We start from the raw sequence: 20,975 nt of genomic DNA, 5'->3' as shown, positions 1-20,975 counted from the left end.
AGCATAAATGAAGACAGAAAACTAAACAGCAGTGACGTTTGTAGGGTTACTGAAGTTGGGCTAGCTGGTATATAATGATGTGCTACGTGACCGCTAGCGACACAGCTATGTTAGCATAATATAAACAAGCTAACTTTTTTTCCACTCGATAAAAGTTAACGTGAGTGTTCTCGGTGGTCAGGAACAAATGTAATCGCATGGCAGGATGCTGTAAAAGGACCAAACTTCAGCCAGGAGAACAACTGAGATAATCCATCCACAACACGAGGTTAGTCATTCATATACTGCTGCATGGGCTGGGCTGTAGTTACATCCTAAGGTTTTAAAAACTGAGCTTAAATAAATGATTAGCGGTAATAAAAGCCGAGGGAGGTCAACAGTGATCACTGACTGTTTTAGGAGCTTTTTGAGATCAAATAGAAGAAAATACATAACATTAAACATGTTAACAACACAAAAGCCATATTAAACGCAGACTACTTTAGACCCGGAAGTAGGATTCGTCGCGTCATCACTGAACGACCGGATAGGCCTACAGAGGACCCATATGTGCAGCGTCATCCCTGAACTGCTGTGTTGTAAGTGGTTGTTCCGCGCTGACAGACGGGACAGAGCGTGGAGCGGTGCGCTAAAAAGATGCCAAAGCGCATCTTTTTAGAAAAACTGCAAAAGAAATTTCCCTCGTACCATCCCGGTCGGAATAAATGGGAGGCGCAGTGCTCTGTGTGCAGAGCTGGCACATAACGTAACGTTTGTGTGTCTAACAAAGGTGCCGGAGATCTTGTTGCTTACATGGACACAGAAAAACATAAGCAGCATTTCTAGACTTTAACACAGCTGAAAACTTCAGCAGTGCACCAAGACTGAAGCTGTTGTCACTCTTGAAGCTAATGAAATCCAGCACTGTGGCATTTCTCAGACTTCAGTAACCATGGAACAGGGAAAATATTCCCAATCATACTGTGACTGGAAGAAGCAGAAGCAGAAACCATTGCACAATACCTCACTGGTACCTCATTGGTACCTCACTGGTACCTCACTGGTACCTCACTGGTACCTCACTGGTCATTGTTCTTATACAGATGAGGCATTATTTCTGTAACATTATTTAATTCCAGAGGTTTTTAAGTTGTTGTTTTATTTTGCACTTGTTGACTTGTAAAAGCCTATATGACATTTGTTATTTCACCATTCATTAACCGCACAGAGGAGGCATCTTTTAAATATGTTAACATTTTCTTTAAACAAACAGTATTATTGAAACTCCATGACTGGGCCAAGTGTCCTGTTTTATGGAAATCAAAATATGGTCACCCTACTGTTACTCCCCAACACTGTACGACCTGGCTGACGCCCCATCAGCTGACAGCGATCGCTGTAGGAGACGGTGCTACCACTGTGCTGACCAAGTCACTCATTGCATTTAAAAACACAATGAAATTTGAGTTGCATCACCATCAACCAGTAATGAACATGAAAACATGACAGTTTGTCACCACTGTGATACTTTGACTGCATTTCTAGACTCACTGCGCAGTCAAAGCCCTTTAGACTACAGCTTTCAGCCTGCTTCACTGAGCTGATCGGTAACATTTTTACTTCCCTGCAAACAAAATCCCTTAGAAACAGTTGTGTGTGTGTGTGTGTGTGTGTGTGTGTGTGTGTGTGTGTGTGTGTGTGTGTGTGTGTGTGTGTGTGTGTGTGTGTGTGTGTGTGTGTTCACTCGTGTTGCTGGGTGTTGACTTTCTAGACTCTGTGTGTGTCGTTGGGTTACACTGAGGACGTGGCTGGTAGGATGAACTGGAATGACAAGGCCCATCATACATAAGGAAGCAGCATTGCAGACATGCCAGCTCACTGAAACCAGGACGGCAGAAAGGCCGGTCCATTCATCGCCACAGAAAGATCTCCTTGTTACGCCAGTCCTTCCACTGCACCTCGTGTTCTTCCTCCACTCGCTTCCCAGAAGTGACCGATCGGAACACAATACAAGGCAATGCTCTATCTTGGAGATGTTTGTTGATGCTTTGGTCTCTGTTAGAGTTCAGATGAAGGCATGACATTATAATTTAATCAGTTACACTCGAGAGGTCGAAGGGTAACGGCTCTGGTTTGGTATTGACAGTGTAATTGGTTAGACTGAGACCGTCGACTGAAGACGTTTTTCCACATTAACCTTTTGATTTATATTCTGGGCTGTGCTCTTCTTTCTTTTACTCTGTATAACCCTGACTGGATTCACAGTTCATTCATGTTTGATAGAATTTTCATTGTTTGATTTTACTTTATTGTGTTTATTTGCTTTTTGCAGAGACTGTCTAACATTTTTAACTATCTAAGAATTAGACAGCTACTTATATAGATCCTTTCTACTCTAACAGGGTTCAGTGTTTGCCCAAAGATCAAGGATCAGCATGCAAAGTGGAGGAGCTCCGGATCTGATCTATAAACAGCCCGTTCAGTTCATTTGTCTCTTAACTTTGTCCATCTTAAAAGTCTGTACTAATATTTGTACAAGAAAGAATTTCAGCATACTCGTACATACGTACCCTAAAGCAAAGTGAGTCGGCATGCAGCAAAAACACTTGTTATTATAATGCAGTGTAAAGGACGGTATATACGTTCATGTTTAAATGTCACTTCCTCAGATCCAAATATAAATCCTGCATTTTGACAGCAGACTGGTTTGCACACTGTTGTTACTGGTTCCTAAAACCGAGGAGAAGATTTCTGACCCAGCTGAAATGATCAATGCATTCTTCTTGTCTTCTCCAGTGCAATCATTCAAAACCGCTGCAGGTAACACCCAGCAGGAAGTGTGTTCTGAAGTAACTGCATTGGTTATTGCCCGTCCACTCCTTTCCTCATCTCTGAATCTCTGTCAGGACACCGTTCATCTCCAAACATGTCAAAGGCATCGACCTCGGTCTGAGACACACATCACCAGTACCTGTCTTAATGTGAAGCAGTTAGTTTGACCCCTGTGTGCTGACACACCACAGTATGTTGGGCAAAATGAAGGTTGTCACAACAAAATCCTAATAAGTTGTGTTATCGTGTAGTGAAATGACCTCATGTGTCATTGCTCAGTCTGTATTCCCAGTTCACCAGCTGACCCCCCCAGTTTAGGTCACGCCCCTCCATCCCCAGCCACCCCTCCACCAGCGGCACCACCACGTGTATAACATGCTGTTTGCTGCACGTTGTGATATGCATGTGTTATTTGAACACTGATGCACGCTGTGGGCCACAGTGCAGCTCCTGTGTTGACTGTTTGATATACACTGAAGGATTCTGCAGGCTTGTGTGGTTGCTTTGCCTGTTTTGTGTTGTTGCAGTCCTCCAGCACAGTGACACGCTGGACTGTGGTGTGACGCTGCTTTAGTTTTGTCGACACCTAGTGACTAAGATGTGTTATTACATTCATCTGCCAGCAGCACACACCGGGGCAGTCAAGCATTCATGGCTTTGAGTATTATCGTTAAACATGTTTTGGAATATTTAAAAAAAATTGTGCACATTAATATTAATATTTGCATTTTTAAGGAATTTGTCTGTGGAGAAAGTGATTCGATATCAAGGACGTTTCTTTTCTATTTCATCGTCATGCATTGCGAATGAGGCATTTTTGACACATCTCGTTTATCCTGGGATCTAAATGCTGACTGTGCATCGTTACTATAACAGAAAGGCGAAACGTGTCAGAACAGAAAGCAGAACATCACACCTGTCCAGCAGGAAGTTGCTGGATCCTGTGGAACAGCAACTTCCTGTCTGTAACAGCCAGATAGACTCTTTGATTACAGATGTTTTAGTCTGCTCTGATCAGAGAGACAGATTCAGTGTGAAACCTGGTAAAAGTATCTGTGTAAAACATTCAAACTGTACCCGTCGTTTTAAACGTTATCGCTGAACATTCGGCTGCAGTGCATCAGTAACGTCCCAGATGCACAGAATGATGCAACAAACCTCATAAAGCCAGTAAATCCTCTGGTTTTGATTAACTGGCGGCCTCAACACTAATCTGTTATATCTGAGATATGGGAGACAATTTAGTTTAACTTCCTGTGAGCGTTTTACTAGGTGATAACTGGCCAGACAAAATATTTAATATAAAAATCTGAAGCACACTAACAACAACACATCATGTAATCAGTCTTATTAGTTGTAAAGCAAAAGCAGCAAAGTTCACCAGTGTCTTTGTATGTAAACGCAGGATGTTTCTTCTTCTTCTTATCTGTTGCTCTCAGTTTGCTTGTGTTTATTTGCTGTATGAACAAGCTAATGTAGGCTGACTGAAGCAGGCTTCAGCCCTCACATTGACACTGAGACCTGGAGGGAGGATGCTGGACAGACGTGGCACACCCAAACATATTTTAAGGCCCCGGACCACAACATATTCAGTTCCTGCCTCCAGGAGGACTTTGACACATGGGGTCAGAACGGACAATATTGTAAACCTGCATCGTTGAAGCACGGAGCTGGAAGGTGGTTGGTACCTGTGATGGTGGTAGTGGTTGAAGTTGGTGGACACCAGGAGGTGAAGGGAAGCAGCTGACATTTAGCAGAGTTTGACTCTGGGAGTAGCTGAACCAAGTAACCAGGCGAGGGCGTGGAACAGGGTGTGCTGCTAAGGATATTACTGTTCTGCTAAATAGAAGGAAGGAGGATCTCCTCAGTCTGGGGTCGAGGGGAACGAGTGACCCCACCCCACCGCTAGGCCCTGGAATACATGCATGTTGTAGGTTTGTCTTGGTTGCTAGGCCTCTGCAGTGGCTCGTGGAGATCTGGGCGGTGCCTGTGGATCGGCTGACGGGGATGTTGGTTCCCATCGTTAAGAAGAGCAGCACAGTATGCTCCACCCACATTATTCAGCCTTCCTGGATTAGAGTGAAGAGTGTGGTTTATGTTGTGATTGTGAAATATCTGGACCAGGATCTTTGTGTGTGCAGGGAAGGTTGCTCAAACACGGTACCAGTCTGCGGTGGTGAAGCGAGAGCTGAGTGCAGACCAATGGGTCTCTGTCCCTACCCTAACCTATGGCCACAAGCTTTGGGTAGTGACAGAAAGCAAGCAGCAGAGAGTGACTGGTCTCGCAGAGGTAGGGTGAGGAGTTCAGTCACTTGGGAGAACTCGGAGCAGTGGAGCAGCAGAACCAGAGCCAGCTCAGGTACCCGGGGCACCACAATCCAGATCTTGGGCACGTAGTGAGTAAGGTGTTCTGGCATGTTTCACCACGAGCAGGTCCTGTGGTAGGGTCAGGACATGCTGGAGAAATGACATCTCTCAGCTGGCCTAAGAACGCCTGTCTTCACCTGGATGAGCTGGAGGAGGTGGCTGGCAGAGCAAGGTCTCTGCTCCTCCACACCATGGCCCCAGACGTGGATGGATGGTTGTGGATGGTGTCGTGTCTTTCTTGATTTTCAACACGCAGTGCAGCTACATCTGTTGTCTGTATGTTGGCGGTTTTATTCTCATGAATATCATGGTAAGTGATGGTTTTTTAAAACCTTTGCGGCCCATAGGTGGCTCTGCTGTGTCTGTAGCCACGCCCTGCAGTGACCTTCAGTGCCAAAGAAGATTTGCAGGTTTGCTTTTCAGGCACATGATTAGAAAATAGTTGTGAACGAACTAAATAACAGTTCTCTGTCTGCAAGGGATACTGCAACAAGTTGTGTTTACACAGTGTGTGTGTGGTGGGAGTGGGCGTGGCTAGTCTCTTCTCCATTGTGTCTTCATCACAACATTGTGATTCTAGGTCAGCAGAGAAGTCGCCTCTATTTTTGTCCCCGTAATCCCCTGTAAGAATGCACACGCCCTGCAGTGTGCGTGCATGCGTTTGTGTCTGCGTGCATGTCAGCTGCAGTGTGTTAATACCTCTAGCGTGTTACACACTAATCCACTCACAGAGTCGCAGGACCGCTCTGCCTCCCCCCCTCGTTTCCCCTTCTGTCTTGGCTCGGACACCCCGAGTGGCCGGGACACAGTGGATATATTTGACCCCGGCGTGCTGTGGCCTCTCTGGAGCACCCACGAGTGCAGGCATGGTGGTAGGAGCAGCAGGCCAGGTAAGCGCTGAGGGTGGACTGGGACAGTGACACTGAGCTTTATGACAGGTACTAAACTGGAACTGAATTCTTCTTTAATCAGTGCAAAGACCTGCAGTCTTTCATCTAATGCTGTGGATTCTTCACCTGTGACACTGACTGTTGGTTCAAATAGCACGGACTAGCTTAGAGTTGGGCATAAAACAACTTAAATCAGAGTCAATTTCTAGTAAAACTTTGTGTATTTACCCTTAAAAACAATGTAAACTAATGCTGATAAAGGTAATGCAGAAGGTTTTGTGGTTTTCATTCACAGACGGAGCTCCAGGGTTCGGCCTACAGCTGCTTATTGTTGGAATAAAAATTAAATTCATCGTTTTCCTGTCCAGCTAAACTATATGCTTTGCTTTGCCTGTGTAAGCATGCACATAATTATGTTACCAGACTTTGTTATAAAGCTGAGGTTGGCAGAGTTGTAGCAGTCGTGGCTTCCTAATGAACCCTGCGAGTGTGGTGGTTCCCTCAGAGTGAAAGCAGACTGGAGACGACGTACACAGAAGGCTTAACTGCTCGTGTGTCGTCAGCTCTCGATGTGTAAACTGGACTTCGGTTCTTTGAGGCGCGTTTGTGTTCAGGGCCGTCGATCGAGTGGAACATGTTGAGGCTCTGATGTTGGACGGGGTTGTTCTCCAGCTAGGTTTTCTTACTCGCACAGCTCTCTAATGCCACGTTAGAGCAGAAAGTGGGACACGGTAAAGATGAAGTATATGTGAAGCAGGGAGGGTGATGTCATCACCGCCTCAGGGGAATTGTGGGACGGCTCATTTGGCTCAATGGGACCGATGAATCGAGCGCCCTCGGCGCACCCGCTCGCTCTCTTTATTCGTGATTGTCCTTTTGTGTCCGCTGTGCGGTGAGACGAGGACTCCTGATTGTTCTGATTATCTTCCACACAGACAAAGGAACCAGGAAACTCTCCGTGTTAACCACACACACAGCTTCTCATTATGCTCGTGTGAGCTCAGGAGAGTCTGTTAATGAAACTCAAGGGATGTGCTTATCCCAGATCCCCCCATGGTGAGCCTACCTTCCCCTTCTTCACTGTCACCATGACGATGCCCCACACCCTTGTTGCTAGGCAATAACTGATGGAAAGCAGCCGCTGCATTGCTATTGTGAAACCGAGGCTCAGTTTGAAATAAATCTTGTTGTAAACGAAGGCTTGAAGGTACTCGGTGGTGAGATTGTTCCTAAGCAGCCTCCATTAAGCACTGACACAGACGACACTGAGGTGATATCTAAAGATGATGAACACTGGATTTCTTCTTGAAAGCTTTCAGTGAGACAGCTCTGTGCTGTGTGCTAGCTGAGGAAGCTTGGACTTGAGAAAAGGTTGTTTCAACCTAAATGTAATCTCTCTTTTCCTCAATCTAAGTCAAACTTAGATATGAAGAAATGACAGCATGCTGGAGTCAGCTCTGTCCTGGATGAAGGCCTGGTGGGTGTGGACTGGACCCCTAACCCTAATCCGGCCTCTTCACTCCTGTGTCCTCCTCTTTTCCACTGTTGTTTGGAATAATCTGGTTTTCTGAGTGTTTCTGATGTGAAAAATGATAAGTTAACGTATTTCCTCTGACTCACGTGACTCCAACGTGGTTGTCAGCCACACGAGGAAAATGATGGAGCTAAAATCCTCCACGTTACACTTCATTTACTGCACTCATAGGTCACCTTTCATGCACACGGGAGCGTCTCAGTTCAGCTCTGTGCTCTACTTTGTAAATTGCAAACAACACCCTGAACTTGTGACTGGCCAGGGGCGGGACCGTTAATGAGTTTGTGTCTACAGATAGGGCTGCTCGATTATGGCACAAATGATAATCACGATTATTTTCACTGAAATTGAGATCTCGATTATTTGACGATATTTATTTAACCCTTTAAGACCGACCATAGAACCAAGTCCGCCAGAGCTTATAGTATATGTTTACATGCTGTGGAGCCATTTGTAGGAGCATTTCAAGTTGCTATACATCGATACAACTGTTATAGCCCTAATTTTAATAATATGTATGCATTAAGTGCATAGTAATTACATTAATTGCAAAAAAGTGCAATAAACTACAAAAAAAATTTAAAATCGTTTTTGGGTTTTTTACATATTTTTTACATATATTTCTACCTGGAGAAATTTAAGAGTTTTATCCCTCAAAACTTTAAATACAAAAAAGTTGCAAAAAAAAATAGTTTACAACAACAGGAAATTTATTTTGAGTGTCTTCATAGTTTTATTTTGGAGATACAGCAATTTTTATATACTGCAGAAAAACCGAAAAACAATCCTATGATGCAAATTTGCAAAGAAAACAGCATGTGCATCAAAATAAACTATTTCCAGCAGTGCAATTCGAGTTCTAAGCATCACAGAAACTATTCAAAAAAGTCAAACATGACTTATAAAAACACCAGTACAGGCTTTTAAGGCCTACAAGTGAAAAAACGACATTTTCCGCAAAAATGACGTCACTTCCTGTTTCGGGCAGGAAATGGCGGACATGCGACAGTTCGCGCTGACGTCTGTTTCACTGTGGGAAGTGTTACGAACAGCTGATCAGATCGGCAAAGCGTGTTTCTGGAATATTATGTTTTTGTTCCTGCAAGCGCTTTTTATGCAGGTTTTGCAAAACTGTACGTGGAAGGAAACCGTGACCGAGGACAAGCTGATGGCACAAGACGTAAGTTCCATACGCAAAACAGATTATTGCGCTAGCTTACACGGTTCAGGTTCTACAGGGATTTAAAAATAGTTACGCAAAACAGAGCGTGCTGCTCTGACCGGCTTTAAAGGGTTAACAATAACAATGTATTGAATAATGACTTTAAAAAATAATATAAAATAGTGCAAATACTGATAACAGTGCAAATGTTTGCAATATAAGAAATTAATGACAAATGTAAACATCTATGTTTAGTGAACTTTGCAGTGTTGCTCTGTGGTGCAGCTATGACACCGTAACAAAGTTTACACACTGTGTCTACTTGATCCACGTCTGACTGAACCCATAATGTTTCCAAACCACTGAAGTTTTTTTACCTCTTTTCAACCAACAGCAGTCACTGTCCTCTCCAAATAACTTCTGTTTAGCTTCCCAAGCTTCCCTCGGGTCCTCTTAATCAGCGGTCCCCAACCCCCGGGCCTCGGACCGGTCCCGGTCGGTGAGTCGTTTGGTACCGGGCCGCGAGAGTTGAGGCTCAGGTGTGAAATGTCTGTTTTTCAGGGTTTTTATCGGTTTTCCATGTTATTTTGTTATTGTTTTTATCGTTTACTCGGTTTTCCTGGGACTTTTCACGTGTGTTATGAATAAATCTTCTTTTTTTCGGTACCGGTACTGGTTTTATTTTGTTGTATTTATCCGCGACACCTTAATGGCCGGTCCGTGAAAATATTGTCCGGCATAAACTGGTCCGTGGCGCAAAAAAGGTTGGAGGCCGCTGCTCTTAATTGTTGTGACACGTGTTCAAAATGCAGAGAGGTGCGCTCGATTTGCCACACGGAGCAGCGCGAGAGTGAAGCACGAGGGAGGGGCTAATAATCGGCTCAGTCATTTTTAATGATCGTTGAAAGCCCAGATCGTAATCGAGATTAAAATTCGATTAATTGAGCAGCCCTATCTACAGATCAGACTGAAATCATCTGTGTGAAAATCAGATGTCTTTCTATTCAAGCACAAGAACGTGCACTTTAATGTGTAGAAAATTAGGACGCTGTTCTTCCAATTTTGGTGTTTTTCACGTTCTTCTTTTGTCTGTTCTTTCTGCCTGTATGATGCCAACAGGTCAGCATATCTCGTTCCAGAACGGCGTAGTTGTTAATAATAATTATTGCCCACGTGAAGGCAACGCCACGAAAATGTGACGTTCAAACTAAGAACATTAGCTTCTTCAAATATGTCAATAATGGCAACAGTATATAAAGGAATGAAATTAATAACATGGAAACCAATGAAAATGAATATTTCATGAAGTGACTGCTGTTGAACTCAGAGCTGTAACTGGACCTGCTCAGTCTGATTTATCAGAGTCTTTTAGCTTCAGCTGGAGCATTTACTGCTCACACAGCACAGCTCGGTCTGAGCAGCAGCACATTTCTTTATTCATATACACATTTCATTACCACAAAGTGCTGTTTACAAAACAACTAATACTATAACTTTGTTACCAAACTACTCTCAGTGAATACAGGCGTGTTTAAAGATGAGATTTCAAAAGTCATTCCTCTGTTTTAGCAGCGGTGATGAATTAAAGCCCCAGAGCCTCTGAGCAAGGCAGCAACAAATGCACAAATGCACACATGTGAACACACAGTAGATAACAAGCTCCAACTGAACCACCGTAAGATGCACATGTTGGTGTTCATAATCACACATGGCTGTGGCACAGCTTCAAAGCCTGGGCTTCTCTGAAGCAGTCACCGACCTGCCGCCTCCTGACACTCACAGAGGTCAGAGGTCACAGCTCTGTCGGGGTCAGAGTCTGACGAGCTCCCACAGTCCATCGAGGAATGTGTGTTTTTGTGTATTTGACGATGAGGATTCTCAGCATGGAGAGGCAGCTCCAGTATGAGACCCTCACCAGATTATCCTCCGCTCTGTTGGGGGAGATTTGGAGAAGATTAGTAACCAGGCAGATTTACTCCAGGTTTCCTGCTGCTATGAATCTCCACACTGCTGGATGCCCACTGCTAATACAATTATTGTGAGTAACATGCTGAGCAGGTTAGGAGCCACTCTTTTCACAGGGGGCAGGAGATCGTGTGTTTCACGTCGTCTCTAATTCTAACTTTAATATACGTTTGACTGTCTGTGGAGTATCATACTGTCACTTTTCACTGCAGTGTTAGGACAGAACATGAGGGGGCGCCATTGTGTTAAAAAGCAAAAAGGGTGAGGTCGCGGTGGAAACGGAGGCGATGCTTCGTGTTAATGAGGATTATTTACGTTTAAACATGAAAAGTGTGCGTACTGCAACATTAATTATTATTATTACTGCCTCACATGAGTCAGTGGTGCTAATACTCTGCATTGCATCACATGTATAAAAGGATGCATTGCATTTTTATCATTTGTTTTTCTGTGTGTTTGCTCAAGCAGACTATACCATTTGCTGACAGGGGCAGGTCCCCCCCTCTGCTGAAATGGTACCTCCCTTGCTCTTTCTCCAAAGGACACACACTGACTTCCGTGTTCTGTATCTCCTCCCATTTCTTGTTACCAGCTCCTCCCCCTGCGTTTACCTCCCCTTCTGGTTTACTGGGAGGGGGGGTCGTATAATGAGAGAATCTGCTGCTCCCTCTGCAGCCCGAGTGGTGGAGGGAGGGGCAGCCTCTTCCCGGCTTCTCTATTGGTCTTCCAGCTTACCTCTTGGTGGCGTGTGCCAGGCAGCCCCTCCTCTCTCTCCATCCTGGGCTCAGATGCAGTTATCCAGGCAGCAGGGAGGCAGGCTTGCTAGTGCCACTCACAGTGTTTGCAGAGAGACAGTGGAGGATTCTTCCCGTTTTTGTCACCTGGAGAGGGGGGTGTTTCGTCGGGCTCTTCTGTTAATGAGGCTAGCGTTCTGAGAGGACCACTGAGTGATCTAAGAGCTGTAGATTTCTGCGTGTGCAAACAGTGAGAGGACAGTCATGGCTCACGCTGCTGCTCACATTAAGAAGGCCAGGTCTGAAATGGACCAACCTCCGGATCTGAAGGCTCTGGAGAAAGCCAGAGAGAAGAGAAGGCGCTCCCGGGAACGGGCTGAACGCAAGCGCAAGGTACCAGGCTAGACCCATTTATCGCTCTCGCGTGACCAGTCGGTAACCAGTTAACTCCATCCCCTCTGCTTCATTGTCATCGTCTGGTGTCATCTCAGCTTGTTGCCCTGAAGAAGACTGTATCTTTACACGAACTGCAGAAGTTCCCCATTGAAACTGTCATTTTCACCTTCATCATCATCATCAACTTGTCTTTAGTGCTGCCATCAAGGACACGTGTTTCTTAAAAAGATGCATTTTCTTTACGACACATGGAGCCCGTGCTGCACCCTCACACATAAATCACACGAAGCACAAGCCAGCTTTCAGAGGAAAATTGATCCTCGCTGCTGTCACTCGCCTCGGCTTAAACCCAGCTGAGGGATCCTCCTCAATCCATCCTTGACTCCGCTGATAATCTGCCGTCAGTAATGTGACCACTGATTGTACGCAGTCAGCACTGATGCGTCCTTATACCTCCCCTCCTTGTGTGGTTACACACACACATAAATAGCCCTGCTGTGTGTAGATGTACCTACGCAGTGTCGGCTGCATTCCTGTGCAGTGTGTTTGCTCAGGGATGCTGTCTGCAGTCTCTCAGGCAGAGACAAAATGCTCCTACGTTGGTGTTATTCCAATAGGTGTACCTTTTAACAAAGCAGGACACGACATGCAAGCACACAGTGGACCGCTGTGCACTGGTGCAAACAAAGAGTCTTAATAGTGAAATCCTTCGTAATGGTAACCTGTGATATTTAATGTTTGAAACACAATGAACCACTGATGTGTTGTAGCTTGAAAGGCTGCTGCAAACATGTCTGTACTGAATATTGATTAAGAGATAGGTGTCAGTTTGGATCGCTCGATGCTACCGTTGTGTAACATGGAAGCAGTGGAGGACATAAGAACACTGAACGGACACAAAGTAACCATGTGGGTTTTTGTTACTACTGCTGCGTCACTTCTAATAAGTCTCAAAGTTACTGACATCTGGCAATGATACATTTAACACACTGCACTAAGTAGATGCCTGAGCCCAGAAAGCAACGGTTTAGTTCCACCTCTCACACGGTCGAGCAGGTAAAAAAGAAAGTAGATAATCGTTGTATTTGATTATCTGGTTGTTGATCATCTTTATTACATTTAACAACAACCGATTGTGATTATTACTGCTGGAGTGCAGTGGCTAGCACTCACAGCAGAATGCTACTGGGTCCAAATGCACCCTGCCTCATACCCAGTGTCAGCCCACCAGCAACCCTAGCCTGTGTACACAGGAGATGGATGGGACACAGGTCAGTTTGACTGCACATGTTGATTTTAGGTTGATTCATATAGTAAATATAAGGGACGTTTGCATAGTTATGTGAATACAATTTCAATGACTTACCACTAGGGATGGGTATCGTTTAGGTTTTATCTGATACCGGTGCCAAACCGGTGCTTTTGAAACGCTGCCGGTGCTTAAACGGTGCTCAAACCGGTGCTTAAAGAATGGAGAACACAAAACTGGTCCAAAAACCTCTCATGTTTAACTGTTTTTTGTAAAAAGTTAACAATGTTAACCTTTTCTGCAGCTATGGGGCATATATGGTATCACTCTTGTCAGGAAGCAGTGCTTAAACAATGGAAAAAACACAAACTTTGTCCAAAACCTCTCATGTTCATCTGTTTTTTTGTAAAGAGATAACAATGTTAGCCTTTTCTGCAGCTATGGGGCATATATGGTATCACTCTTGGCTGGAAGCAGTGCTTAAACAATGGAAAAAACACAAACTTTGTCCAAAATCCTCTCATGTTTAGCTGTTTTTTTGTAAAAAGATAACAATGTTAGCCTTTTCTGCAGCTATGGGACATATATGGTATCACTCTTGGCTGGAAGCAGTGCTTAAACAATGGAAAAAACACAAACTTTGTCCTAAACCTCTCATGTTCAGCTGTTTCCCACTTTTTCTTTGGTCATTTTAGCCTTTTTGGCCAGGGTGAAGGGAGCATCTGCCATCAAACAAGAAGACAGCCGCATGTAGCTATGATGATGTTTGCTAGTTCACCTTACATGCATTAATGTAATAACGTGGTTAGCCTACTCAACGTAAATTACACACGAACAACATTAAGCTACTCATGCAGAGAAGAACTGCTGCTGCTGCATCATCATCCTCATCATTTCTGCTACACTGGCAGGGCTAGGGGCCAGGACTCTCCTCTTCGGGTTCTTGGGGATGTTGCTAACTCCGGGTCCGACAACAGGCACCACACCGCAGTAGATGTGCTCGGTGTGAGGTCTCGCAGCAAGCTATCAAATACGGCGCATTTTTCGGCTTTAAAAAAAAACGCTATGCGTCGCCAGGTGTTTCATCGGATTCAAGGAGTTACCTCCTTTGACAGCATCACAGTATCAGCTTAAAGCACTTGTTGCTGCTGAGTTTGCATATTTTGCTGTGGAGTACAGCCAGACTTTTCACCGCTTCGCCTTGGGCATTTTTAATCTGTAGCTCTGCTCTAAAAGAACGTACGTACCTGGACCCGCCTACTATCCTCGAAACGTAAAATGATTGGCTAGAATCCAAAGTGTATGATATCTCAGGGAAAAAAAAGCACCGAAACAAAGCACAGAAATGTGCGCTGCTTTTCGGTCTGGTTACTACCGTTTATACCGGTACCCATCCCTACTTACCAAAGAAAAGACGCTGCACTCATATTCCTCCGAGTGACGGCTAATGCTTCTGGAGCAGGTTATCACTTGGCATCAAAATAACAACTTCCAAAGCTAGAGCCGTGTTGTTTAGTGTTTCTATCCCCTCCACCCTTCACTGCTGTCATTATTGACCCAAGTTCAAGGGAGATTATCACATGGGATTACTGACAGGCCCTGTCTTTCATTCCCAGCACACACACGGACACACACCTAAAAGTGATTAGTAGATTCAGTTTGGTGGATTGTTCAGCAGACGCCGAAGGACATTTACATCACAGCCACGTGCATGCTGCTGTAAAATTGGCTTTAACAGTTAACGGTGGTCAGTGGCTCTCAGAAGCACAACGAGCTCACAAAATTAGATATTTTTCCCCTTAACCGTCCCCTGTCCATACGGGACGGTTAAAGCGCTGTTCTCTTTGCCTTTGTCGCAGTTTTCTTTCTTGCAAAGTTTTTAAAAAATTACCAGCGGGTCACACGAAGTCCCGAAAAAAAGTGCACTTCACAGTGGACTTTGAAACAGTAAAAAGCAAAGACAACTCAAAAAAAAGAAAGAAAAAAAAAAGATATTTTTCCCCTGAATACATCGTTGTATTTGTGCATAGAAACAGCCTGTTTGCATTTACCATTTGTGCTAGCATCCTAGTTACATAACAAAGCTATGTGCAAAGTGCAGTAAAAGCGACTTTATATCCACAGCATGCTGCTTACACACACTTCAAACATCTTTCTGTCAATAGTAAAGACTGTCCCGCGGGTCAAGATGAACTTGGCGGCCTCACAGCGTGTTTGTGATTGTTTCATGTGGTGCACTGGAGGTCAGCGAGATATAGCAGATGTTGCAGAGCTGTCATTAATATGCATAATAAATGCCTCCCAGTCTGTCATGTCTACATGTTCCATCGTCAAACTCGTATTGTCATGTCTACGTCTCTCCATGTTTCCTCCTTATTTTGTAAGGTCTTTGAGTCTTTGTTTAGTTTCATTTCCCCTCTAGCGTCATGTTAATTTGTGTCAGCTGTGTTTCCCAGGTGTTTTCACTTTGCTCATTCCCTTCTGTGTATTTAAGTCCTCTTTCTTCCTCTGTGTCACGTCAGATTTCAGATATCTCATGATTGTGTTCAGGTCACGTTCATGTCCATGTCTTGTTTGTCAGTTTTCCCAGTTTAGGTGTTAGTTTTAGTTTTCACCCCTGTTCGCTTTTGGTTTCACCTAAATTCTGTGTCTGCGCTTAGCTTTGCACCACAAACACGCCAGCTGTGACATGTATGTGTATTTGTGTGTTAAGTGGATTTCAATTATCCAGCAAACATTTAGCAGTAAACAGCAAAAAGTCCTCATCCAAGAATTGGAGGTATGGTGGAGCACAACTTCTTCCATATATATTCACAGTAATCCACTAATTTTAGATTGCAAATAATAATGTTTTCAAGTCCTGAAAAACCACCCGGCAGGCCGAGACTTATGCCTCCTCTTTTCCATATATATGGATGTCTTACAATGTTTTTATAATGTTTTTCATCTTATCTATTTTAATTCTTTTATTTGATTATATTGTCCCTCTGTTCAGCACTTTGGCCAACACTTGATGTCCTTTAAATGAGACATTATTCTTTACAGACCTAAACGTCCTCATTTGTAGCCAGCCTAGGTTATTGTTGAATTTCGTGAATCTTGAACTTCAGCATCGTTAGACGTCTGCAATGACTTCTAATGAATATTTATGACAGTGAGAGGTCAACATCATTATACCTCACTGAGTTTTGAACAGTGTTCTAGTCATTCAGACTAGAAGCAATGAATAGACTGTGCAGCCATCTTTCATCCAAAGCTGTGCAGCTTAGCTTAACGACCAACAGAGTGTTGACTACAGTGCAGCTCTGTGATTGAAACCTCATCAACAAACTTGTTTGGCTCTCACATTTATAACTTCATGACTTGATCGACTTGTCCAGCCGAGTTATTAAGAATCTCCTGCCAGAGACTAACTGAAATGAATTTGAACAATGACATAAGTCCCCCCTAAATCTTCCCCCTCGGTCTTTCTGCCTCTGTCTCTAAAACATTGCAGGATATTGATGGTGTAATCCACAGTAGGGCCCTGTTTGCAGCAGTAATCCATTCGCCCTTCTCGTCATGGTTATTTTTATGGCCATTTGGTTTTGAGCATTTCAGTCTTAGCGTTTTCAAGGTATTAGTTGTTAAGTAAAAGCAATTCAGCTGGAACGTCATTTAGAGCTTTCATGTCATGAGGTTTGAAATATGGTTGATAAATCAGACATAAATATAAGCGTGATACACAGAGAGGATTTATTATCAGGGATGTTTTAGAGAGACAAACACTGGCCGGTGAGCTTGAGCTTTGTACTGCATGTATAACCTGGACTTTATAGATGTCTGACTCATAAGAACACCTGTGATTGTCCAAGTAGCTGCTCTGTCTCAATGCACTTTTCTAGGTTTTTCCTTAGTATGTGGGCAGCACTAACTGTCAGGAGCATTCATGTGAAATGTTCACTGGCAGGGCTATTTCATGCAGTGAACTGTGCTTGTTTTCATTGGTTTAACAATTCCTAATAGCCCGCACTCAAATATACACGTATATATGTCTTAAAACACTTGAAATAAATATAATCTCCAACTAAGTTTGATAAATGACTGATGCTTTTTCAAGCACCCTTGACTCCACTTAACCCATAGACATGTACTGTTAACACATATGGATCAAATGGACAGATAAGCTTTGGCTCATACAGCAGCGTCAGTCTAGAGCGTTCAGTTCAATGTTATTTATATAGTGCCAAATCACAACAACAGTTTATATTGTAAGGCAAAGACCCTACAATAACGGAGACCCTACAATAACGGAGACCCTACAATAACTGAGACCCTGCAATAACTGAGACCCTACAATAACGGAGTACCTGCAATAACGGAGTCCCTGCAATAACGGAGACCCTGCAATAACGGAGTCCCTGCAATAACGGAGACCCTGCAATAACGGAGACCCTACAATAACTGAGACCCTACAATAACTGAGACCCTACAATAACGGAGTACCTGCAATAACGGAGACCCTACAAAAACGGAGACACTGCAATAATGGAGACCCTACAATAACGGAGACCCTGCAGTAACGGAGACCCTGCAATAACTGAGACCCTGCAATAACTGAGACCCTACAATAACGGAGTACCTGCAATAACTGAGACCCTACAATAATGGAGACCCTGCAATAACAGGGACCCTACAATAACGGAGACCCTGCAATAACTGAGACCCTACAAAAACGGAGACACTGCAATAACGGAGACCCTACAATAACTGAGACCCTACAATAACGGAGTACCTGCAATAACGGAGACCCTGCAATAACTGAGACCCTGCAATAACTGAGACCCTACAATAACGGAGACCCTGCAATAACTGAGACCCTGCAATAACGGAGACCCTACAATAACGGAGTACCTGCAATAACGGAGACCCTACAAAAACGGAGACCCTGCAATAACGGAGACCCTACAATAACTGAGACCCTACAATAACGGAGGCCCTGCAATAACAGAGACCCTACAATAACGGAGACCCTGCAATAACGGAGACCCTACAATAACTGAGACCCTGCAATAACGGAGACCCTACAATAACAGAGACCCTACAATAACTGACACCCTACAATAACTGAGACCCTGCAGTAACGGAGACCCTGCAATAACTGAGACCCTGCAATAACGGAGTCCCTGCAATAACGGAGACCCTGCAATAACAGAGACCCTACAATAACTGAGACCCTGCAGTAACGGAGACCCTGCAATAACTGAGATCCTACAATAACTGAGACCCTACAATAACTGAGACCCTACAATAACTGAGACCCTACAATAACAGAGACCCTACAATAACTGAGACCCTGCAGTAACGGAGACCCTGCAATAACTGAGATCCTACAATAACTGAGACCCTACAATAACGGAGACCCTACAATAACTGAGACCCTACAATAACTGAGACCCTACAATAACGGAGTACCTGCAATAACGGAGACCCTACAATAACGGAGACCCTACAATAACGGAGACCCTGCAGTAACGGAGACCCTGCAATAACTGAGACCCTACAATAACTGAGACCCTACAATAACGGAGACCCTACATTAACGGAGACCCTACAATAACGGAGACCCTACAATAACGGAGACCCTACATTAACGGAGACCCTACAATAACGGAGACCCTGCAATAACGGAGACCCTACATTAACTGAAACCCTACAATAAAGGAGGCCCTGCAATAACGGAGACCCTACAATAACTGAGACCCTACAATAACGGAGACCTTACAATAACTGAGACCCTACAATAACGGAGACCCTACAATAACAGAGACCCTACAATAACGGAGACCCTACAATAACTGACACCCTACAATAAAGGAGGCCCTGCAATAACGGAGACCTTACAATAACTGAGACCCTACAATAACGGAGACCCTACAATAATGGAGACCCTACAATAACGGAGACTCTACAGTAACGGAGACCCTACAATAACTGAGACCCTACAATAACGGAGACCCTGCAATAACGGAGACCCTACATTAACTGAAACCCTACAATAAAGGAGGCCCTGCAATAACGGAGACCCTACAATAACTGAGACCCTACAATAACGGAGACCTTACAATAACTGAGACCCTACAATAACGGAGACCCTACAATAACAGAGACCCTACAATAACGGAGACCCTACAATAACTGACACCCTACAATAAAGGAGGCCCTGCAATAACGGAGACCTTACAATAACTGAGACCCTACAATAACGGAGACCCTACAATAACAGAGACCCTACAATAACGGAGACCCTACAATAACTGACACCCTACAATAACGGAGACCCTACAATAACGGAGGCCCTGCAATAACAGAGACCCTACAATAACGGAGACCCTACAATAACGGAGACCCTACAATAACGGAGACTCTACAGTAACGGAGACCCTACAATAACTGAGACCCTACAATAACAGAGACCCTACAATAACGGAGGCCCTGCAATAACGGAGACCCTACAATAACGGAGACCCTACAATAACAGAGACCCTGCAATAACGGAGGCCCTGCAATAACGGAGGCCCTGCAATAACGGAGACCCTACAATAACGGAGGCCCTGCAATAACGGAGACCCTACAATAACGGAGGCCCTGCAATAACGGAGACCCTACAATAACGGAGGCCCTGCAATAACGGAGACCCTACAATAACGGAGACCCTACAATAACAGAGACCCTACAATAACGGAGACCGTACAATAACTGAGACCCTACAATAACGGAGGCCCTGCAATAACGGAGACCCTACAATAACGGAGACCGTACAATAACTGAGACCCTACAATAACGGAGGCCCTGCAATAACAGAGACCCTACAATAACTGAGACCCTACAATAACGGAGACCCTACAATAACAGAGACCCTACAATAACGGAGACCCTACAATAACTGACACCCTACAATAAAGGAGGCCCTGCAATAACGGAGACCTTACAATAACTGAGACCCTGCAATAACGGAGACCCTGCAATAACGGAGACCCTACAATAACGGAGACCCTACAATAACTGAGACCCTACAATAACGGAGACTCTACAGTAACGGAGACCCTACAATAACTGAGACCCTACAATAACGGAGGCCCTGCAATAACGGAGACCCTGCAATAACGGAGACCGTACAATAACTGAGACCCTACAATAACGGAGGCCCTGCAATAACGGAGACCCTACAATAACGGAGACCGTACAATAACTGAGACCCTACAATAACGGAGGCCCTGCAATAACAGAGACCCTACAATAACTGAGACCCTGCAATAACTGAGACCCTACAATAACAGAGACCCTGCAATAACGGAGGCCCTGCAATAACGGAGACCCTACAATAACTGAGACCCTACAAAAACTGAGACCCTACAATAACGGAGACCCTACAATAACTGAGACCCTACAATAACGGAGACCCTACAATAACTGAGACCCTACAATAACGGAGACCCTACAATAGTACACAGTGGTGCAAGGATGTCATGGAGTCAAACGGACAAAAGAACTATTTGTGTTGATCAACAAACCAAATCATTCTTAGAGATCAGATCCTGACTAATAGAGGGTTTTTAGGAGTACTCATTTTGATGGTTGGTGATTTAAAAATCAGTGTTTTTTCCTTTAAGCCGGGGAGTATAAATAGACTTTCCCAACATTTGTGATGTGTAGGTGTCTACTCGGCTCCGTCTCAATGGCTCTCTTGGAAATTGATTTGGCACTCAGCAGCGTGCTGGCAGGCTTTGAATAGATGCTTCAAATGTCTTTCATGAGTCTGTAAACTTAGTTAATCTTCCTGAATGTTAAACATGACCAAATTAACCGATTATTATGCAGTTAAACA

The 20,975-nt window shown here is 44.2% G+C and overlaps 1 protein-coding gene across 19 annotated transcripts in view; it reads left to right on the top strand.

Annotated features, from left to right (window-relative positions):
• The window catches only part of ank2b (ankyrin 2b, neuronal), a 156,696-nt gene that overhangs the window by 59,936 nt on the left and 75,785 nt on the right, over window positions 1-20,975 (top strand). For 9 of the 19 annotated variants that reach the window (XM_085401238.1, XM_085401244.1, XM_085401237.1 and 6 more), the window contains exon 1: window positions 5,728-6,068. The exons of 2 other annotated variants lie outside the window; for them this stretch is intronic. In XM_085401238.1, coding sequence (XP_085257364.1) covers window positions 5,808-6,068 — 261 coding nt within the window. In that variant the 5' untranslated portion in view covers window positions 5,728-5,807. Of the gene's footprint in view, window positions 1-5,726; window positions 6,069-11,540; window positions 11,857-20,975 lie in introns of those variants that run through there. 8 more of the 19 variants (XM_085401235.1, XM_085401247.1, XM_085401254.1 and 5 more) reach the window with 5 other exon arrangements.

This window comes from Rhamphochromis longiceps, linkage group LG3, assembly GCF_057381845.1.
Source record: "Rhamphochromis longiceps isolate RC_006_pf linkage group LG3, R_longiceps_female_GT1.1, whole genome shotgun sequence".
NCBI lineage: Eukaryota > Metazoa > Chordata > Actinopteri > Cichliformes > Cichlidae > Rhamphochromis > Rhamphochromis longiceps.
The sequence above is the reverse complement of the archived record's forward strand: the minus strand, read 5'-3'. Positions and strand labels throughout refer to the sequence as shown.